This window comes from Ranitomeya variabilis, chromosome 1, assembly GCF_051348905.1.
Source record: "Ranitomeya variabilis isolate aRanVar5 chromosome 1, aRanVar5.hap1, whole genome shotgun sequence".
NCBI lineage: Eukaryota > Metazoa > Chordata > Amphibia > Anura > Dendrobatidae > Ranitomeya > Ranitomeya variabilis.
The window spans coordinates 526,927,134-526,948,213 of NC_135232.1; the positions used below are offsets into that span (position 1 = coordinate 526,927,134).

The window sequence follows — 21,080 nt, forward strand, 5'->3', positions numbered from 1 at the left end:
TCAGTCTCCCCCCAAAAAAAAGTGAGAATCAAATTCTCACAAAGTGGATATACCTCAGTCCTCTTAGTTTGTTGTATATCAGCCAGCCACTTGCTGCCACTCACATTGCGTTGTAAAATACACGGGGCCTGAGTTTGGGTTCAGTCTCCCCCCCAAAAAAAGTGAGATTCAAATTCTCACAAAGTGGATATACCTCAGTCCTCTTAGTTTGTCATGTATCAGCCAGCCACTTGCTGCCATTCACATTGCGTTGTAAAATACAATGGGCCTAAGTTTGGATTCAGTCTCCCCCCCAAAAAAAGTGAGAATCAAATTCTCACAAAGTGGATATACCTCAGTCCTCTTAGTTTGCCGTGTATCAGCCAGGCACTTGCTGCCACTCACATTGCGTGGTTTTACACACTGAGCCTGAGTTTGGGTTCAGTCTCCCCCCAAAAAAAGTGAGATTCAGATTTTCACAAAGTGGATATACATCAGTCTTCTTAGTTTGTCGTGTATCAGCCAGCCACTTGCTGCCACTCACATTGCGTTGTAAAATACAATGGGCCTGAATTTGAGTTCAGTCTCCCCCCCAAAAAAAGTGAGAATCAAATTCTCACAAAGTGGATATACCTCAGTCCTCTTAGTTTGTTGTATATCAGCCAGCCACTTGCTGCCACTCACATTGCGTTGTAAAATACACTGGGCCTGAGTTTGGGTTCAGTCTCCCCCCCAAAAAAAGTGAGATTCAAATTCTCACAAAGTGGATATACCTCAGTCCTCTTAGTTTGTCATGTATCAGCCAGCCACTTGCTGCCATTCACATTGCGTTGTAAAATACAATGGGCCTAAGTTTGGGTTCAGTCTCCCCCCAAAAAAAGTGAGATTCAAATTCTCACAAAGTGGATATACCTCATTCCTTTTAGATTGTCGTGTATCAGCCAGCCACTTGCTGCCACTTAAATTGCGTTGTAAAATACACTGGGCCTGAGTTTGTGTTCAGTCTCCCCCCAAGAAAAGTGAGAATGAAATTCTCACAAAGTGGATATACCTCAGTCCTCTTAGTTTGTCGTGTATCAGCCAGCCACTTGCTGTAACTCACATTGCGTTGTTTTACACACTGAGCCTGAGTTTGGGTTCAGTCTCCCCCCCAAAAAAGTGAGATTCAAATTCTAACAAAGTGGATATACCTCAGTCCTCTTAGTTTGTCATATATCAACCAGCCACTTGCTGCCACTCACATTGCGTTGTAAAATATACTTGGTCTGAGTTTGGGTTCAGTCTCCCCCAAAAAAAAGTGAAATTCAAATTCTCACAAAGTGGATATACCTCAGTCCTTTTAGTTTGTCGTGTATCAGCCACCCACTTGCTGCCATTCACATTGCGTTGTAAAATACAATGGGCCTGAGTTTGGGTTCAGTTTCCCTCCCAAAAAAAGTGAGATTCAAATTCTCACAAAGTGGATATACCTCAGTCCTCTTAGTTTATCGTGTATCAGCCAGCCACTTGCTGCCACTCACATTGCATTATTTTATACACTGGGCCTGAGTTTGGGTTCAGTCTCCCCCCAAAAAAAGTGAGATTCAAATTCTCACAAAGTGGATATACCTCAGTCCTCTTAGTTTGTCGTGTATCAGCCACCCACTTGCTGCCATTCACATTGCATTGTAAAATACACTGGGCCTGAGTTTGGGTTCAGTTTCCCCCCCAAAAAAATGAGATTCAAATAATCACAAAGTGGATATACCTCAGTCCTCTTAGTTTGTCGTATATCAGCCATCCACTTGCTGCCACGCACATTGTGTTGTAAAATACACTGGGCCTGAGTTTGGGTTCAGTCTCCCCCCCAAAAAAAGTGAGATTCAAATTCTCACAAAGTGGATATATCTCAGTCCTCTTAGTTTGTCATGTATCAGCCAGTCACTTGCTGCCTCTCACATTCCGTTGTAAAATACACTGGGCCTGAGTTTGGGTTCAGTCTCTCCCCCCAAAAAATGAGTTTCAAATTCTAACAAAGTGGATATACCTCAGTCCTCTTAGTTTGTCGTATACCAGCCAGCCACTTGCTGCCACGCACATTGCGTTGTAAAATACACTGGGCCTGAGTTTGGGTTCAGTCTCTCCCCCCAAAAAAGTGAGATTCAAATTCTCACAAAGTGGATATACCTCAGTCCTCTTAGTTTGTTGTATATCAGCAAGCCACGTGCTGCCACTCACATTGCGTTGTTTTATACACTGGGCGTGAGTTTGGGTTCTGTCTCCCCCCCAAAAAAAAGTGAGATTCAAATTCTCACAAAGGTGATATACCTCAGTCATCTTAGTTTAACGTATATCAGCCAGCCACTTGCTGCCACTCACATTGCGTTGTTTTATACACTGAGCCTGAGTTTTGGATCAGTCTCCCCCCAAAAAAAAGTGAGATTCTAATTCTCACAAAGTGGTTATACTTCAGTCCTCTTAGTTTGTCGTATATCAGCCAGCCACTTGCTGCCACTCACATTGTGTTGTAAAATACACTGGGCCTGAGTTTGGGTTCAGTCTCCCCCCCAAAAAAAGTGAGATTCAAATTCTCACAAAGTGGATATACCTCAGTCCTCTTAGTTTGTCATGTTTCAGCCAGTCACTTGCTGCCTCTCACATTGCGTTGTAAAATACACTGGGCCTGAGTTTGTGTTCAGTCTCCCCCCCCAAAATAGTGAGATTTAAATTCTCACAAAGTGGATATACCTCAGTCTTCTTAGTTTGTCGTATATCAGCCAGCCACTTGCTGCCACTCACATTGCATTGTAAAATACAGTGGGCCTGAGTTTGGGTTCAGTTTCCCCCTAAAAAAAATTAGATTCAAATAATCACAAAGTGGATATACCTCAGTCCTCTTAGTTTGTCGTATATCAGCCTGCCACTTGCTGCCACGCACATTGCGCTGTAAAATACACTGGGCCTGAGTTTGGGTTCAGTCTCTCCCCCCAAAAAAGTGAGATTCAAATTCTCACAAAGTGGATATACCTCAGTCCTCTTAGTTTGTCGTGTATCAGGCACCCACTTGCTGCCATTCACATTGCATTGTAAAATACACTGGGCCTGAGTTTGGGTTCAGTTTCCGCCCCAAGAAAATGAGATTCAAATAATCACAAAGTGGATATACCTCAGTCCTCTTAGTTTGTCGTATATCAGCCATCCACTTGCTGCCACGCACATTGTGTTGTAAAATACACTGGGCCTGAGTTTGGGTTCAGTCTCCTCCAAAAAAAAAGTGAGATTCAAATTCTCACAAAGTGGATATACCTCAGTCCTCTTAGTTTGTCATGTATCAGCCAGTCACTTGCTGCCTCTCACATTGTGTTGTAACATACACTGGGCCTGAGTTTGGGTTCAGTCTCTCCCCCCAAAAAATGAGTTTCAAATTCTAACAAATTGGATATACCTCAGTCCTCTTAGTTTGTGGGGTATCAGCCAGCCAATTGCTGCCACTCACATTGCATTGTAAAATACACTGGGCCTGAGTTTGGGTTCAGTTTCCCCCCCCAAAAAATGAGATTCAAATAATCACAAAGTGGATATACCTCAGTCCTCTTAGTTTGTCGTATACCAGCCAGCCACTTGCTGCCACGCACATTGCGTTGTAAAATACACTGGGCCTGAGTTTGGGTTCAGTCTCTCCCCCCAAAAAAGTGAGATTCAAATTCTCACAAAGTGGATATACCTCAGTCCTCTTAGTTTGTTGTATATCAGCAAGCCACGTGCTGCCACTCACATTGCGTTGTTTTATACACTGGGCGTGAGTTTGGGTTCTGTCTCCCCCCCAAAAAAAGTGAGATTCAAATTCTCACAAAGTGGATATACCTGAGTCATCTTAGTTTGACGTATATCAGCCAGCCATTTGCTGCCACTCACATTGCGTTGTTTTATACACTGGGCCTGAGTTTGGGTTCAGTCTCCCCCCCAAAAAAAGTGAGATTCAAATTCTCACAAAGTGGATATACCTCAGTCCTCTTAGTTTGTCATGTTTCAGCCAGTCACTTGCTGCCTCTCACATTGCGTTGTAAAATACACTGGGCCTGAGTTTGTGTTCAGTCTCCCCCCCAAAATAGTGAGATTTAAATTCTCACAAAGTGGATATACCTCAGTCTTCTTAGTTTGTCGTATATCAGCCAGCCACTTGCTGCCACTCACATTGCGTTGTAAAATACACTGGGCCTGAGTTTGGGTTCAGTTTCCCCCTAAAAAAAATTAGATTCAAATAATCACAAAGTGGATATACCTCAGTCCTCTTAGTTTGTCGTATATCAGCCAGCCACTTGCTGCCACGCACATTGCGCTGTAAAATACACTGGGCCTGAGTTTGGGTTCAGTCTCTCCCCCCAAAAAAGTGAGATTCAAATTCTCACAAAGTAGATATACCTCAGTCCTCTTAGTTTGTCGTATATCAGCAAGCCACTTGCTGCCACTCACATTGCGTTGTAATATACACTGGGCCTGAGTTTGGGTTCTGTCTCCCCCCCAAAAAAAAAGTGAGATTCAAATTCTCACAAAGTGGATATACCTCAGTCCTCTTAGTTTGTCATGTATCAGCCAGCCACTTGCTGTCACTCACATTGCGTTGTTTTATACACTGGGCCTGAGTTTGGGATCCGTCTCCCCCCCAAAAAAAGTGAGATTCAAATTCTCACAAAGTGGATATACTTTAGTCCTCTTAGTTTGTCGTATATCAGCCAGACACTTGCTGCCACTCACATTGCATTGTAAAATGCACTGGGCTTGAGTTTGGGTTCAGTCTCCCCCTCAAAAAAGTGAGATTGAAATTCTCACAAAGTGGATATACCTCAGTCCTCTTAGTTTGTCGTATATCAGCCAGACACTTGCTGCCACTCACATTGCGTTGTAAAATACACTGGGCCTGAGATTGGGTTCAGTCTCCCCCCCAAAAAAAGTGAGATTCAAATTCTCACAAAGTGGATATACCTCAGTCCTCTTAGTTTGTCGTGTTTCAGCCAGCCACTTGCTGCCATTCACATTGCGTTGTAAAATACAATAGGCCTGAGTTTGGGTTCAGTCTCCCCCCCAAAAAAAGTGAGATTCAAATTCTCACAAAGTGGATATACCTCAGTCCTCTTAGTTTGTCGTGTATCAGCCAGCCACTTGCTGCCACTCACATGGCGTTGTAAAATACACTGGGCCTGAGTTTGGGTCCAGTCTCCCCCCAAAAAAAGTGAGATTCAGATTTTCACAAAGTGGATATACATCAGTCTTCTTAGTTTGTCGTGTATCAGCCAGCCACTTGCTGCCACTCACATTGCGTTGTAAAATACAATGGGCCTGAGTTTGGGTTCAGTCTCCCCCCCAAAAAAAGTGAGAATCAAATTCTCACAAAGTGGATATACCTCAGTCCTCTTAGTTTGTTGTATATCAGCCAGCCACTTGCTGCCACTCACATTGCGTTGTAAAATACACTGGGCCTGAGTTTGGGTTCAGTCTCCCCCCCAAAAAAAGTGAGATTCAAATTCTCACAAAGTGGATATACCTCATTCCTTTTAGATTGTCGTGTATCAGCCAGCCACTTGCTGCCACTCAAATTGCTTTGTGAAATACACTGGGCCTGAGTTTGTGTTCAGTCTCCCCCCAAGAAAAGTGAGAATCAAATTCTCACAAAGTGGATATACCTCAGTCCTCTTAGTTTGTCTTGTATCAGACAGCCACTTGCTGCCACTCACATTGCGTTGAAAATACACTGGGCCTGAGTTTGGGTTCAGTCTCCCCCCCAAAATAGTGAGATTCAAATTCTCACAAAGTGGATATACCTCAGTCCTCTTAGTTTGTCATGTTTCAGCCAGTCACTTGCTGCCTCTCACATTGCGTTGTAAAATACACTGGGCCTGAGTTTGTGTTCAGACTCCCCCCCAAAATAGTGAGATTTAAATTCTCACAAAGTGGATATACCTCAGTCTTCTTAGTTTGTCGTATATCAGCCAGCCACTTGCTGCCACTCACATTGCGTTGTAAAATACACTGGGCCTGAGTTTGGGTTCAGTTTCCCCCTAAAAAAAATTAGATTCAAATAATCACAAAGTGGATATACCTCAGTCCTCTTAGTTTGTCGTATATCAGCCAGCCACTTGCTGCCAAGCACATTGCGCTGTAAAATACACTGGGCCTGAATTTGGGTTCAGTCTCTCTCCCCAAAAAAGTGAGATTCAAATTCTCACAAAGTGGATATACCTCAGTCCTCTTAGTTTGTCGTATATCAGCAAGCCACTTGCTGCCACTCACATTGCGTTGTAATATACACTGAGCCTGAGTTTGGGTTCTGTCTCCCCCCCAAAAAAAAAGTGAGATTCAAATTCTCACAAAGTGGATATACCTCAGTCCTCTTAGTTTGTCATGTATCAGCCAGCCACTTGCTGTCACTCACATTGCGTTGTTTTATACACTGGGCCTGAGTTTGGGATCCGTCTCCCCCCCAAAAAAAGTGAGATTCAAATTCTCACAAAGTGGATATACTTCAGTCCTCTTAGTTTGTCGTATATCAGCCAGACACTTGCTGCCACTCACATTGCGTTGTAAAATGCACTGGGCATGAGTTTGGGTTCAGTCTCCCCCTCAAAAAAGTGAGATTCAAATTCTCACAAAGTGGATATACCTCAGTCCTCTTAGTTTGTCGTATATCAGCCAGACACTTGCTGCCACTCACATTGCGTTGTAAAATACACTGGGCCTGAGATTGGGTTCAGTCTCCCCCCCAAAAAAAGTGAGATTCAAATTCTCACAAAGTGGATATACCTCAGTCCTCTTAGTTTGTCGTGTTTCAGCCAGCCACTTGCTGCCATTCACATTGCGTTGTAAAATACAATAGGCCTGAGTTTGGGTTCAGTCTCCCCCCCAAAAAAAGTGAGATTCAAATTCTCACAAAGTGGATATACCTCAGTCCTCTTAGTTTGTCGTGTATCAGCCAGCCACTTGCTGCCACTCACATGGCGTTGTAAAATACACTGGGCCTGAGTTTGGGTCCAGTCTCCCCCCAAAAAAAGTGAGATTCAGATTTTCACAAAGTGGATATACATCAGTCTTCTTAGTTTGTCGTGTATCAGCCAGCCACTTGCTGCCACTCACATTGCGTTGTGAAATACAATGGGCCTGAGTTTGGGTTCAGTCTCCCCCCCAAAAAAAGTGAGATTCAAATTCTCACAAAGTGGATATACCTCAGTCCTCTTAGTTTGTCGTATATCAGCCATCCTCTTGCTGCCACGCAGATTGTGTTGTAAAATACACTGGGCCTGAGTTTGGGTTCAGTTTCCCCCCAAAAAAGTGAGATTCAAATTCTCACAAAGTGGATATACCTCAGTCCTCTTAGTTTGTCGTGTATCAGCCAGCCACTTGCTGCCACTCACATTGCATTGTAAAATACACTGGGCCTGAGTTTGTGTTCAGTCTCCCCCCAAAAAAAGTGAGATTCAAATTCTCACAAAGTGGATATACCTCAGTCCTCTTAGTTTGTCGTGTATCAGCCAGCCACTTGCTGCCACTCAAATTGCGTTGTAAAATACACTGGGCCTGAGTTTGTGTTCAGTCTCCCCTCAAAAAAAAGTGAGAATCAAATTCTCACAAAGTGGATAAACCTCAGTCCTCTTAGTTTGTCGTGTATCAGACAGCCACTTGCTGCCACTCACATTGCGTTGTAAAATACACTGGGCCTGAGTTTGTGTTCAGTCTCCCCCCCAAAATAGTGAGATTCAAATTCTCTCAAAGTGAATATACCTCAGTCCTCTTAGTTTGTCGTATATCAGCCAGCCACTTGCTGCCACTCACATTGCATTGTAAAATACAATGGGCCTGAGTTTGGGTTCAGTCTCTCCCCCCAAAAAATGAGTTTCAAATTCTAACAAATTGGATATACCTCAGTCCTCTTAGTTTGTCATGTATCAGCCAGCCACTTGCTGCCATTCACATTGCGTTGTAAAATACACTGGGCCTGAGTTTGGGTTCAGTCTCCCCCCAAAAAAAAGTGAGATTCAAATTCTCACAAAGTGGATATACCTGAGTCCTCTTAGTTTGTCATGTATCAGCCAGCCACTTGCTGCCATTCACATTGCGTTGTAAAATACAATGGGCCTGAGTTTGGGTTCAGTCTCCACCCATAAAAAGTGAGATTCAAATTCTCACAAAGTGCATATACCTCAGTCCTCTTAGTTTGTCGTGTATCAGCCAGCCACTTGCTGTAACTCACATTGCGTTGTTTTACACACTGAGCCTGAGTTTGGGTTCAGTCTCCCCCCCCAAAGAAGTGAGATTCAAATTCTCACAAAGTGGATAAACCTCAGACCTCTTAGTTTGTCATGTATCAGCCAGCCACTTGCTGTAACTCACATTGCGTTGTTTTACACACTGAGCCTGAGTTTGGGTTCAGTCTCCCCCCCAAAAAAGTGAGATTCAAATTCTCACAAAGTGGATATACCTCAGTCCTCTTAGTTTGTCATATATCAGCCAGCCACTTGCTGACACTCACATTGCGTTGTAAAATATACTTGGTCTGAGTTTGGGTTCAGTCTCCCCCCCAAAAAAAAGTGAGATTCAAATTTTCACAAAGTGGATATGCCTCAGTCCTTTTAGTTTGTCGTGTATCAGCCACCCACTTGCTGCCATTCACATTGCGTTGTAAAATACAATGGGCCTGAGTTTGGGTTCAGTTTCCCCCCCCAAAAAAAAGTGAGATTCAAATTCTCACAAAGTGGATATACCTCAGTCCTCTTAGTTTGTCGTGTATCAGCCAGCCACTTGCTGCCACTCACATTGCATTGTTTTATACACTGGGCCTGAGTTTGGGTTCAGTTTCCCCCCCCAAAAAATGAGATTCAAATAATCACAAAGTGGATATACCTCAGTCCTCTTAGTTTGTCGTATATCAGCCATCCACTTGCTGCCACGCACATTGTGTTGTAAAATACACTGGGCCTGAGTTTGGGTTCAGTCTCCCCCCCAAAAAAAGTGAGATTCAAATTCTCATAAAGTGGATATACCTCAGTCCTCTTAGTTTGTCATGTATCAGCCAGTCACTTGCTGCCTCTCACATTGCGTTGTAAAATACACTGGGCCTCAGTTTGGGTTCAGTCTCTCCCCCCAAAAAATGAGTTTCAAATTCTAACAAATTGGATATACCTCAGTCCTCTTAGTTTGTGGGGTATCAGCCAGCCACTTGCTGCCACTCACATTGCATTGTAAAATACACTGGGCCTGAGTTTGGGTTCAGTTTCCCCCCCAAAAAAATGAGATTCAAATAATCACAAAGTTGCTATACCTCAGTCCTCTTAGTTTGTCGTATACCAGCCAGCCACTTGCTGCCACGCACATTGCGTTGTAAAATACACTGGGCCTGAGTTTGCGTTCAGTCTCCCCCCCAAAAAAAGTGAGATTCAAATTCTCACAAAGTGGATATACCTCAGTCCTCTTAGTTTGTCATGTTTCAGCCAGTCACTTGCTGCCTCTCACATTGCGTTGTAAAATACACTGGGCCTGAGTTTGTGTTCAGTCTCCCCCCCCAAAAAAGTGAGATTTAAATTCTCACCAAGTGGATATACCTCAGTCTTCTTAGTTTGTCGTATATGAGCCAGCCACTTGCTGCCACTCACATTGCGTTGTAAAATACACTGGGCCTGAGTTTGGGTTCAGTTTCCCCCTAAAAAAAATTAGATTCAAATAATCACAAAGTGGATATACCTCAGTCCTCTTAGTTTGTCGTATATCAGCCAGCCACTTGCTGCCACGCACATTGCGCTGTAAAATACACTGGGCCTGAGTTTGGGTTCAGTCTCTCCCCCCAAAAAAGTGAGATTCAAATTCTCACAAAGTGGATATATCTCAGTCCTCTTAGTTTGTCGTATATCAGCAAGCCACTTGCTGCCACTCACATTGCGTTGTAATATACACTGGGCCTGAGTTTGGGTTCTGTCTCCCCCCCCCAAAAAAAAGTGAGATTCAAATTCTCACAAAGTGGATATACCTCAGTCCTCTTAGTTTGTAGCATATCAGCCAGCCACTTGCTGCCACTCACATTGCGTTGTTTTATACACTGGGCCTGAGTTTTTTGATCCGTCTCCCCCCCAAAAAAAGTGAGATTCAAATTCTCACAAAGTGGATATACTTCAGTCCTCTTAGTTTGTCGTATATCAGCCAGACACTTGCTGCCACTCACATTGCGTTGTAAAATGCACTGGGCTTGAGTTTGGGTTCAGTCTCCCCCTCAAAAAAGTGAGATTCAAATTCTCACAAAGTGGATATACCTCAGTCCTCTTAGTTTGTCGTGTATCAGCCAGCCACTTGCTGCCATTCACATTGCGTTGTAAAATACAATAGGCCTGAGTTTGGGTTCCGTCTCCCCCCCAAAAAAAGTGAGATTCAAATTCTCACAAAGTGGATATACCTCAGTCCTCTTAGTTTGTCGTGTATCAGCCACCCACTTGCTGCCACTCACATTGCGTTGTAAAATACACTGGGCCTGAGTTTGGGTTCAGTTTCCCCCTAAAAAAGATTAGATTCAAATAATCACAAAGTGGATATACCTCAGTCCTCTTAGCTTGTCGTATATCAGCCAGCCACTTGCTGCCACGCACATTGCGCTGTAAAATACACTGGGCCTGAGTTTGGGTTCAGTCTCTCCCCCAAAAAAAGTGAGATTCAAATTCTCACAAAGTGGATATACCTCAGTCCTCTTAGTTTGTCGTATATCAGCAAGCCACTTGCTGCCACTCACATTGCGTTGTAATATACACTGGGCCTGAGTTTGGGTTCTGTCTCCCCCCCCCAAAAAAAAGTGAGATTCACATTCTCACAAAGTGGATATACCTCAGTCCTCTTAGTTTGTAGCATATCAGCCAGCCACTTGCTGCCACTCACATTGCATTGTTTTATACACTGGGCCTGAGTTTGGGATCCGTCTCCCCCCCCAAAAAAAGTGAGATTCAAATTCTCACAAAGTGGATATACTTCAGTCCTCTTAGTTTGTCGTATATCAGCCAGACACTTGCTGCCACTCACATTGCGTTGTAAAATGCACTGGGCTTGAGTTTGGGTTCAGTCTCCCCCTCAAAAAAGTGAGATTCAAATTTTCACAAAGTGGATATACCTCAGTCCTCTTAGTTTGTCGTATATCAGCCAGCCACTTGCTGCTATTCACATTGCGTTGTAAAATACAATAGGCCTGAGTTTGGGTTCAGTCTCCCCCCAAAAAAAAGTGAGATTCAAATTCTCACAAAGTGGATATACCTCAGTCCTCTTAGTTTGTCGTGTATCAGCCAGCCACTTGCTGCCACTCACATTGCGTTGTAAAATACAATGGGCCTGAATTTGAGTTCAGTCTCCCCCCAAAAAAAAGTGAGAATCAAATTCTCACAAAGTGGATATACCTCAGTCCTCTTAGTTTGTTGTATATCAGCCAGCCACTTGCTGCCACTCACATTGCGTTGTAAAATACACGGGGCCTGAGTTTGGGTTCAGTCTCCCCCCCAAAAAAAGTGAGATTCAAATTCTCACAAAGTGGATATACCTCAGTCCTCTTAGTTTGTCATGTATCAGCCAGCCACTTGCTGCCATTCACATTGCGTTGTAAAATACAATGGGCCTAAGTTTGGATTCAGTCTCCCCCCCAAAAAAAGTGAGAATCAAATTCTCACAAAGTGGATATACCTCAGTCCTCTTAGTTTGCCGTGTATCAGCCAGGCACTTGCTGCCACTCACATTGCGTGGTTTTACACACTGAGCCTGAGTTTGGGTTCAGTCTCCCCCCAAAAAAAGTGAGATTCAGATTTTCACAAAGTGGATATACATCAGTCTTCTTAGTTTGTCGTGTATCAGCCAGCCACTTGCTGCCACTCACATTGCGTTGTAAAATACAATGGGCCTGAATTTGAGTTCAGTCTCCCCCCCAAAAAAAGTGAGAATCAAATTCTCACAAAGTGGATATACCTCAGTCCTCTTAGTTTGTTGTATATCAGCCAGCCACTTGCTGCCACTCACATTGCGTTGTAAAATACACTGGGCCTGAGTTTGGGTTCAGTCTCCCCCCCAAAAAAAGTGAGATTCAAATTCTCACAAAGTGGATATACCTCAGTCCTCTTAGTTTGTCATGTATCAGCCAGCCACTTGCTGCCATTCACATTGCGTTGTAAAATACAATGGGCCTAAGTTTGGGTTCAGTCTCCCCCCAAAAAAAGTGAGATTCAAATTCTCACAAAGTGGATATACCTCATTCCTTTTAGATTGTCGTGTATCAGCCAGCCACTTGCTGCCACTTAAATTGCGTTGTAAAATACACTGGGCCTGAGTTTGTGTTCAGTCTCCCCCCAAGAAAAGTGAGAATGAAATTCTCACAAAGTGGATATACCTCAGTCCTCTTAGTTTGTCGTGTATCAGCCAGCCACTTGCTGTAACTCACATTGCGTTGTTTTACACACTGAGCCTGAGTTTGGGTTCAGTCTCCCCCCCAAAAAAGTGAGATTCAAATTCTAACAAAGTGGATATACCTCAGTCCTCTTAGTTTGTCATATATCAACCAGCCACTTGCTGCCACTCACATTGCGTTGTAAAATATACTTGGTCTGAGTTTGGGTTCAGTCTCCCCCAAAAAAAAGTGAAATTCAAATTCTCACAAAGTGGATATACCTCAGTCCTTTTAGTTTGTCGTGTATCAGCCACCCACTTGCTGCCATTCACATTGCGTTGTAAAATACAATGGGCCTGAGTTTGGGTTCAGTTTCCCTCCCAAAAAAAGTGAGATTCAAATTCTCACAAAGTGGATATACCTCAGTCCTCTTAGTTTATCGTGTATCAGCCAGCCACTTGCTGCCACTCACATTGCATTATTTTATACACTGGGCCTGAGTTTGGGTTCAGTCTCCCCCCAAAAAAAGTGAGATTCAAATTCTCACAAAGTGGATATACCTCAGTCCTCTTAGTTTGTCGTGTATCAGCCACCCACTTGCTGCCATTCACATTGCATTGTAAAATACACTGGGCCTGAGTTTGGGTTCAGTTTCCCCCCCAAAAAAATGAGATTCAAATAATCACAAAGTGGATATACCTCAGTCCTCTTAGTTTGTCGTATATCAGCCATCCACTTGCTGCCACGCACATTGTGTTGTAAAATACACTGGGCCTGAGTTTGGGTTCAGTCTCCCCCCAAAAAAAAGTGAGATTCAAATTCTCACAAAGTGGATATATCTCAGTCCTCTTAGTTTGTCATGTATCAGCCAGTCACTTGCTGCCTCTCACATTCCGTTGTAAAATACACTGGGCCTGAGTTTGGGTTCAGTCTCTCCCCCCAAAAAATGAGTTTCAAATTCTAACAAAGTGGATATACCTCAGTCCTCTTAGTTTGTCGTATACCAGCCAGCCACTTGCTGCCACGCACATTGCGTTGTAAAATACACTGGGCCTGAGTTTGGGTTCAGTCTCTCCCCCCAAAAAAGTGAGATTCAAATTCTCACAAAGTGGATATACCTCAGTCCTCTTAGTTTGTTGTATATCAGCAAGCCACGTGCTGCCACTCACATTGCGTTGTTTTATACACTGGGCGTGAGTTTGGGTTCTGTCTCCCCCCCAAAAAAAAGTGAGATTCAAATTCTCACAAAGGTGATATACCTCAGTCATCTTAGTTTAACGTATATCAGCCAGCCACTTGCTGCCACTCACATTGCGTTGTTTTATACACTGAGCCTGAGTTTTGGATCAGTCTCCCCCCAAAAAAAAGTGAGATTCTAATTCTCACAAAGTGGTTATACTTCAGTCCTCTTAGTTTGTCGTATATCAGCCAGCCACTTGCTGCCACTCACATTGTGTTGTAAAATACACTGGGCCTGAGTTTGGGTTCAGTCTCCCCCCCAAAAAAAGTGAGATTCAAATTCTCACAAAGTGGATATACCTCAGTCCTCTTAGTTTGTCATGTTTCAGCCAGTCACTTGCTGCCTCTCACATTGCGTTGTAAAATACACTGGGCCTGAGTTTGTGTTCAGTCTCCCCCCCCAAAATAGTGAGATTTAAATTCTCACAAAGTGGATATACCTCAGTCTTCTTAGTTTGTCGTATATCAGCCAGCCACTTGCTGCCACTCACATTGCATTGTAAAATACACTGGGCCTGAGTTTGGGTTCAGTTTCCCCCTAAAAAAAATTAGATTCAAATAATCACAAAGTGGATATACCTCAGTCCTCTTAGTTTGTCGTATATCAGCCTGCCACTTGCTGCCACGCACATTGCGCTGTAAAATACACTGGGCCTGAGTTTGGGTTCAGTCTCTCCCCCCAAAAAAGTGAGATTCAAATTCTCACAAAGTGGATATACCTCAGTCCTCTTAGTTTGTCGTGTATCAGGCACCCACTTGCTGCCATTCACATTGCATTGTAAAATACACTGGGCCTGAGTTTGGGTTCAGTTTCCCCCCCAAGAAAATGAGTTTCAAAGACTGCGGAGACCCCACCCAGCATACCCATGATCCCTCCACACATAACCCTTAAAACATACGAATAAGACAAGAACACAATAATTGATGGGTGAAGGTCGGTCACAGCTTTTATTAATTCATTTCTTATAACTGTCAACATATTTTTTAACCACTTAGAAAGGCACATAAAATTAATTAACCACGCTCGCCGCCAAATGCCCTGTTGTCAATTCACAGGCACGTCAGCCGACGAGCCGTACCCATGTGTCCTTTCTTTAAATCCCGCTGTGACTTGCATCTAAAATAAATAAAATACCAATGTTACAAAACAAACATTAAAAAGGGGAGGGAGGGTGGGAAAAGCACCTCCGGGACCCACTGAAAATGAGGGAAGGAGGGGGAGAGGAAAATAACCCAGCGTTATATAGCCCATTAACATGAAGGGGGGGGGGAAGGGATAGTGAGTCACTCATAATGATTGGCCCGCAACCATGTCAAAGCACCGCCCCCTTATAACTATTAAACTGTGTGTAGGGACAACACTCAATAACATGGAAACCAGTGAGGACAAGAGGCACCGCAGTCAGAGGCACCATTCTTATTCAGTGCGGTGCCTGCCAGACTGCGGAGACCCCACCCAGCATACCCATGATCCCTCCACACATAACCCTTAAAACATACGAATAAGACAAGAACACAATAATTGATGGGTGAAGGTCGGTCACAGCTTTTATTAATTCATTTCTTATAACTGTCAACATATTTTTTAACCACTTAGAAAGGCACATAAAATTAATTAACCACGCTCGCCGCCAAATGCCCTGTTGTCAATTCACAGGCACGTCAGCCGACGAGCCGTACCCATGTGTCCTTTCTTTAAATCCCGCCACGGAAGGATCATGTGTCCTTACACATGACTCCGACCCCCACCCATCAACAAAAGAGCCTGCTCAATTCCATCTTGTAGCCCTGATAAAAAGATATCTAGGCCAATATCTGTAAGATGTACACCATCTTGCCTTAACAGTGCTCTGTTATCCCCCTCTAATTGCTTATGTCTTATAACAACACCAAACCTTTCCCTAACAAATTTCGAAATCCGGGCATTTATTGTTCTCCTGGTGCGCTCTATAGCCATGCCGTCTCTGGCACCATGCCAGACCGACCGAGGAACTATTTCCGACCAAACAAATATAAGTTCTTGAAAGAAGCTGTGAAAACGGGATATATCTGACTTCATTATTGTTATTAACTCCGCAATTTTGTAAGAACACAAGTCATTACCGCCGGCGTGTAAAACAAGAACTACCGGACTCCTGGCTTCTTTGGAGATATCCACTATTTCAGGCAAAACTTGCGGCCACTGAAGCCTTTTATCCCCCGCCAAGAAAAATTCAGGCCTCGAAAGCCTAGGTTCCTACCGCCTGGGCGGAATTCAGCCCTTTGACCAGCCCAAAATATGTAGGAGTGGCCTAACAGCCACACAGTTGGACTGCCCGAACCTGGAATGAAGATGACAAGATTAAATTAATAGATCAGGACGAATATACCTTGAAAAACAAGCTGATCGCCATCTGCCGATCCTTTGTACCTCTGAATCGGGCAAACCTGCTTTAGCCGCCTCTGTCGCAGCTCCAATTCGAAATGAGTGGGTACCATAGTCACGAACTGGTACCCCAGATGCTGTTAAACACTTGCTGAATAATGCTTGAAATTGATACCTAGTCAACGGCGAACCATCTAAATGAACAAGGAAAAACCTACCGAAACGTCTGACCTCTAAATAGGCGATAATTAAAAGAACAGGGCAAACTTGCCCAGAATAGCGATGCAACAAAAGCCAAGTACCTCTGCCTGCTGGGTCTGTCTTAGACTTGCGGAGGCGAAGGCGTAATGAGTCTTTAACTAGGACCACGTCGTCACACAATAAACCTCCCTCCAAACTACTCTTAGACTGAGGAACGAGCTCACTGATGCGAAGAGCTCCAAAAAAGGCTAAACCAAATGCAGCAGATAATAATAATGACTCGAAATGAGAAGAACATATCTCATTAGTTGAACATATAATGGTATGAAGGAGAGATAAGGAAATGGGGCGCCTACATTCACGACTTGGTTGCACCCGCTTCCACCCTTTCAATGCCTGTCTGATAAGAAATGTTTTAGTAACATCAACCCAACCTAACAACTGAAAATAAAAAGCTAAACCAGATAAACGTTGCTGCGCCGATGATCCAGATATACCTTTGTCTAAAAGTTGACTAATGAATTCGATTGTAACTTGTAATCTGTATTGATCAGACAAGTGTACCGGCCTCCCACGTATCAATGAACACCATTCTTCCCATGCCTTACCGTAAGACTGCCATGTTGATGGGACAACTGAAGAACGGACCAGAGGCATCAACTGTTCGCCACTGTTTCCCAAAGAGAAAGGGGGCAAGGCAAGCCCACCGGTTGAGCGCTGGGAAAACTGTTCTTGAAAACCTGCCAATCAAAATGTGGTAGCATGTCAGACAATCTGTTATCAGAGACTAAAAGTTGTTGAGCCCGAGGCCATATGTTATATTTGAGGCATAACAATGCAAGACGGCGAAGCAGACATAAGATTGGAAGGGACGTGCAAGACATAAAATTTATGCAAAGTGCGGTTTTTGGGTGTGAAGTTTGAAAAACAATCTTCTTATTAGCTAAACTGTCAAACCAAAGGTCGACAGATAGAACGATTGAAAACACTTCACAGAAGGCAGGATCCTGGCAAATACCTAGAGTTCGCCAAGATGTAGGCCAGTTTTCTTTACACCATTGATCACCAAAAACCACGACAAAACCGGAAGAAACATCTGCGCTTGTAAATAACTGGAGATCCTGGCTAAAAACCTCTTTTGGCATAAAGCAAGTATGACAATTGTACGTCTGCAGGAAAGATTTCCAAACTTCCAGGTCTGCCTGCATACTCTTGGTAATACGGAGTCTATGACTAGGGTTTGACACACCTCTGGTAGCCAAAGACAGCCGGCGAGAAAAAACTCTGCCTACCGGCATGACTCTGCAGGCGAAAACTAATAAACCCAACAAAGATTGCATTTGTTGCAATGTTACCTTACGAACTGCACTAAAACCTTGAATTAAACTCAAGATTTTTTGAATTTTTTCAGATGGCAATCTAAATACCATGGAAACTGTGTCAATCTCAATGCCCAAAAATGTTAACTTTTGAACAGGACCGATTGTTTTTTCCGCAGACAACGGTATACCAAAGTCACTCGCTATTTCTTTGAATTTGTTAATTAAAATTGCACATAGATTAGAATCCTCTGGTCCCACAAAAAGAAAATCGTCCAGGTAGTGCGTAACAGCATTACAGCTTGTCTCGTAACGCACTACCCAATCCAAAAAGGAACTAAAAAGCTCAAAATAATAGCATGAGATAGAACATCCCATAGGGAGACACATATCATAGTAATACTGGTCATCTACTTGACAGCCTAACAGGTGAAAACAATCGGGATGAACCGGTAATAACCGAAAAGCAGAGTCGATATCCGCTTTTGCCAGCCAGGCTCTAGGGCCTGCCTCTCGGACCATTACTACTGCTTTATCAAATGATGCATATGCTACTGAAGAATCCTCCAGCAGTATACCATCATTAACGGAGACACCTTTAGGATAAGACAGGTGGTGAATCATTCGAAATGTGCCTGGTTCTTTTTTGGGTACAACCCCCAAAGGGGAGACCCTAAAATATGGAAAAGGCGGGGATGAAAAAGGCCCAGCCATTCTACCCAATGATACTTCTTTTGAAATTTTTTCTCTAACAACATCAGGATGGGAAGCTGCAGATTTCAAATTTTTGGAAAAAGAAATTGTACGTTGGAGTTTAAACGGAATAAAAAAGCCGAACGTAAAACCAAAACGAATTTGCCCAGCTGCATCTTTTTTATGGTACCGATTTAGCCATGGGCCCATCGCGGTTACGCTCACCGGTGTCCTTGCGATCGGTTTGCTGTGGTTTGGATGGTAATTTTCCTGCCGGACGAGTACACTTTGCGGCGGGGTGGGCCCCCCCGCACGCAGAGCATTCATGCTTGAACTTGCACAAGCCGAAAAATCGGCAATGCCCTTCATTAAAAAGCCAACAGGCTCCGGGTCTGCGTACGACCACTGAATTGGTGCCTGTTGATGTGTGTCCAGCAGTCGATGTTGGAAAGGGGGGCTGTTTCTGAGATAACATAAGGCGGAGCCAAACATCGGTGGCTTTTACCCCCCATCCTAACTCAGGTTGAATACCCAAACGCCTCCTGAACTCCTCATCATATCTCCACCAGGCCGTACCACCATATGCCCTATATGAATTGTAAATCATATCTTGATAGATGAATAGTTCAGAACAGCGTTCGGGGTGCTTTTGCCCCATAATACACCCTAATACTGCAAAAGCCTGTAACCAATTGTTTATTGTTTTTGCCACTTTTTGCTTACTCCTATCAAAAACCCTCTCAACTGGTCGTCTTTCTTTATCTACTGTGTGCTGATCTACTGAAATCAAAGACCAAATATCGAAATATTCGTTTTTCCAGATCTTAATTTTTGTTTCATCATCTACATGCGAACCAAGAGCGCTAACCCCACAATAAAAAGCATCTTTATGTACACTGGCTAGTGACTTAATTTTTAAATCCTCTTTTTCACGACAATTCACTTTTGGAATTTGATCCAACATTGCTTTAAAAACGGCCATTAAAGTAGTACTATCAGGATAATTAACGCTTGAAAATGAACACTCACCAGAACCAACAACTGGAGGAGGGACTCCCATAGATGGAGGAACTCCGGCTCCAGCAGACGAAGATGAAAAATTGAGACCTTGGCTTGAAGCCCCGGGAGGTGCACACTGCTCGACCGGGCTGTAAACCCTTGATGCTGCCTGAGACTCTCTTCTGACCCGGGCAGGTCCAATCTCTCTATCAGGACTCGCAGACTCGCTGGACATCTCATATGAAGATGATGGTGAGCGTCGCCTCGAGGACCGAGAATTAGCATATCTACGTGAACTTGATCTCCTATGTGAGTGAACCGAACGCCTCCTATGCTGGTCAGACGTACGGTGGCTACGGCGTGAATGAGGGGACGAGGAAGATGCTGAGTACGACCTACGGCGCTTACGCCTGTCGTGTCTTCTTTCGTGCGAATGTGTAACATGAGCATGGGTCACTAAGGTACTGTCATGCTGCGGTTGCGAACCTATGGGGGTAGTAATAACAGTTGGTAAACGCTGTGAATGAAGCTGAGTGTCAAATAACATTGGGGCAGATGGTGTTAAAGCTTCATAATGCTGAGGAACTTGTGCAGGGGCAGAAAAGTGTTGTAAAACCCCAGCTGCTGACACTATATCATGTACAGAAGTTACACTTTTTTGTAAGTCTTGTGAGGCAACATCTTTAGTGGATACAGGCAAAGGGTTAATCTGCTCTCGTGAGGAGCCTGAAGCCTGTGTACTATGATTTCCCCCCACAGCAATCACAGCAGGCACAGAGCTGGAATGTGGGGCTTCAGAATGAACAGCAGTAATGACAGCTGTATTACAAGGGCTGGACGGTACCTGCTGTGGCTGCCTGGGAAGGGCAGAAGGGGTTAATACTGCCTGAGGTGAATCACTCCTGCTGCAGGGCCCTGCTACTATAGCTGAGAGCTGATGTGAGGGCGGGAGTTTTGTGGGCGGGCGTCTACTCCTATCATGGCACTGTCGTGATTTTCCTGTCAGAACAGGAGAGCTCTCCCTGAGGCGTGCAGGAGGGCGGGAACGCCGTGCGGACCGCCTGCCTCCTCGCCCGTCGACTGCTGTCGTCGCCTGGTGAGTGACTACTTGTGGGTCAGAGGGTTTGACTGTGGGTGCTGTGAGGAGAATGTCTGCTGCTGGGGGTTGCGCTAAAAGCGCTCCCGCAGGGCTGGAGGGATGAGCATTGAGTCCAGCAACCAGGGACAGCCACCACTGCTCACCTTCTTTGTCAATTCTAGACCGCAGGGCCTCCAAAAGAGGGTCTGCCATGCTTCCTATCCGGACAGCACAAAAGCACCTCCGGGACCCACTGAAAATGAGGGAAGGAGGGGGAGAGGAAAATAACCCAGCGTTATATAGCCCATTAACATGAAGGGGGGGGGGAAGGGATAGTGAGTCACTCATAATGATTGGCCCGCAACCATGTCAAAGCACCGCCCCCTTATAACTATTAAACTGTGTGTAGGGACAACACTCAATAACATGGAAACCAGTGAGGACAAGAGGCACCGCAGTCAGAGGCACCATTCTTATTCAGTGCGGTGCCTGCCATTCTAACAAATTGGATATACCTCAGTCCTCTTAGTTTGTCGTATATCAGCCATCCACTTGCTGCCACGCACATTGTGTTGTAAAATACACTGGGCCTGAGTTTGGGTTCAGTCTCCTCCAAAAAAAAAGTGAGATTCAAATTCTCACAAAGTGGATATACCTCAGTCCTCTTAGTTTGTCATGTATCAGCCAGTCACTTGCTGCCTCTCACATTGTGTTGTAACATACACTGGGCCTGAGTTTGGGTTCAGTCTCTCCCCCCAAAAAATGAGTTTCAAATTCTAACAAATTGGATATACCTCAGTCCTCTTAGTTTGTGGGGTATCAGCCAGCCAATTGCTGCCA

General features: G+C 44.2%; 1 protein-coding gene across 5 annotated transcripts; it reads right to left on the reverse strand.

Annotated features, from left to right (window-relative positions):
• Positions 1-14,506: 14,506 nt before the first annotated feature.
• Positions 14,507-20,733, reverse strand: LOC143766488 (uncharacterized). 5 transcript variants are annotated; one of them, XM_077254232.1, is made up of 4 exons: positions 19,193-20,733; positions 16,760-16,891; positions 15,826-15,906; positions 14,507-14,702 (listed from the first exon to the last, which is right to left on the reverse strand). In XM_077254232.1, exons 1-4 carry the CDS (start codon positions 20,586-20,588, stop codon positions 14,680-14,682), a joined length of 1,632 nt encoding a protein of 543 aa, XP_077110347.1. In that variant the 5' UTR covers positions 20,589-20,733; the 3' UTR covers positions 14,507-14,679. The 5 variants fall into 5 exon arrangements, 4 of the variants coding, with proteins under 4 accessions (XP_077110347.1, XP_077110356.1, XP_077110337.1 ...); XR_013213578.1 differs by having other exon boundaries at positions 15,826-16,891; XM_077254241.1 differs by having other exon boundaries at positions 14,507-16,891; positions 19,193-19,648; positions 20,405-20,733.
• Positions 20,734-21,080: the final 347 nt, after the last annotated feature.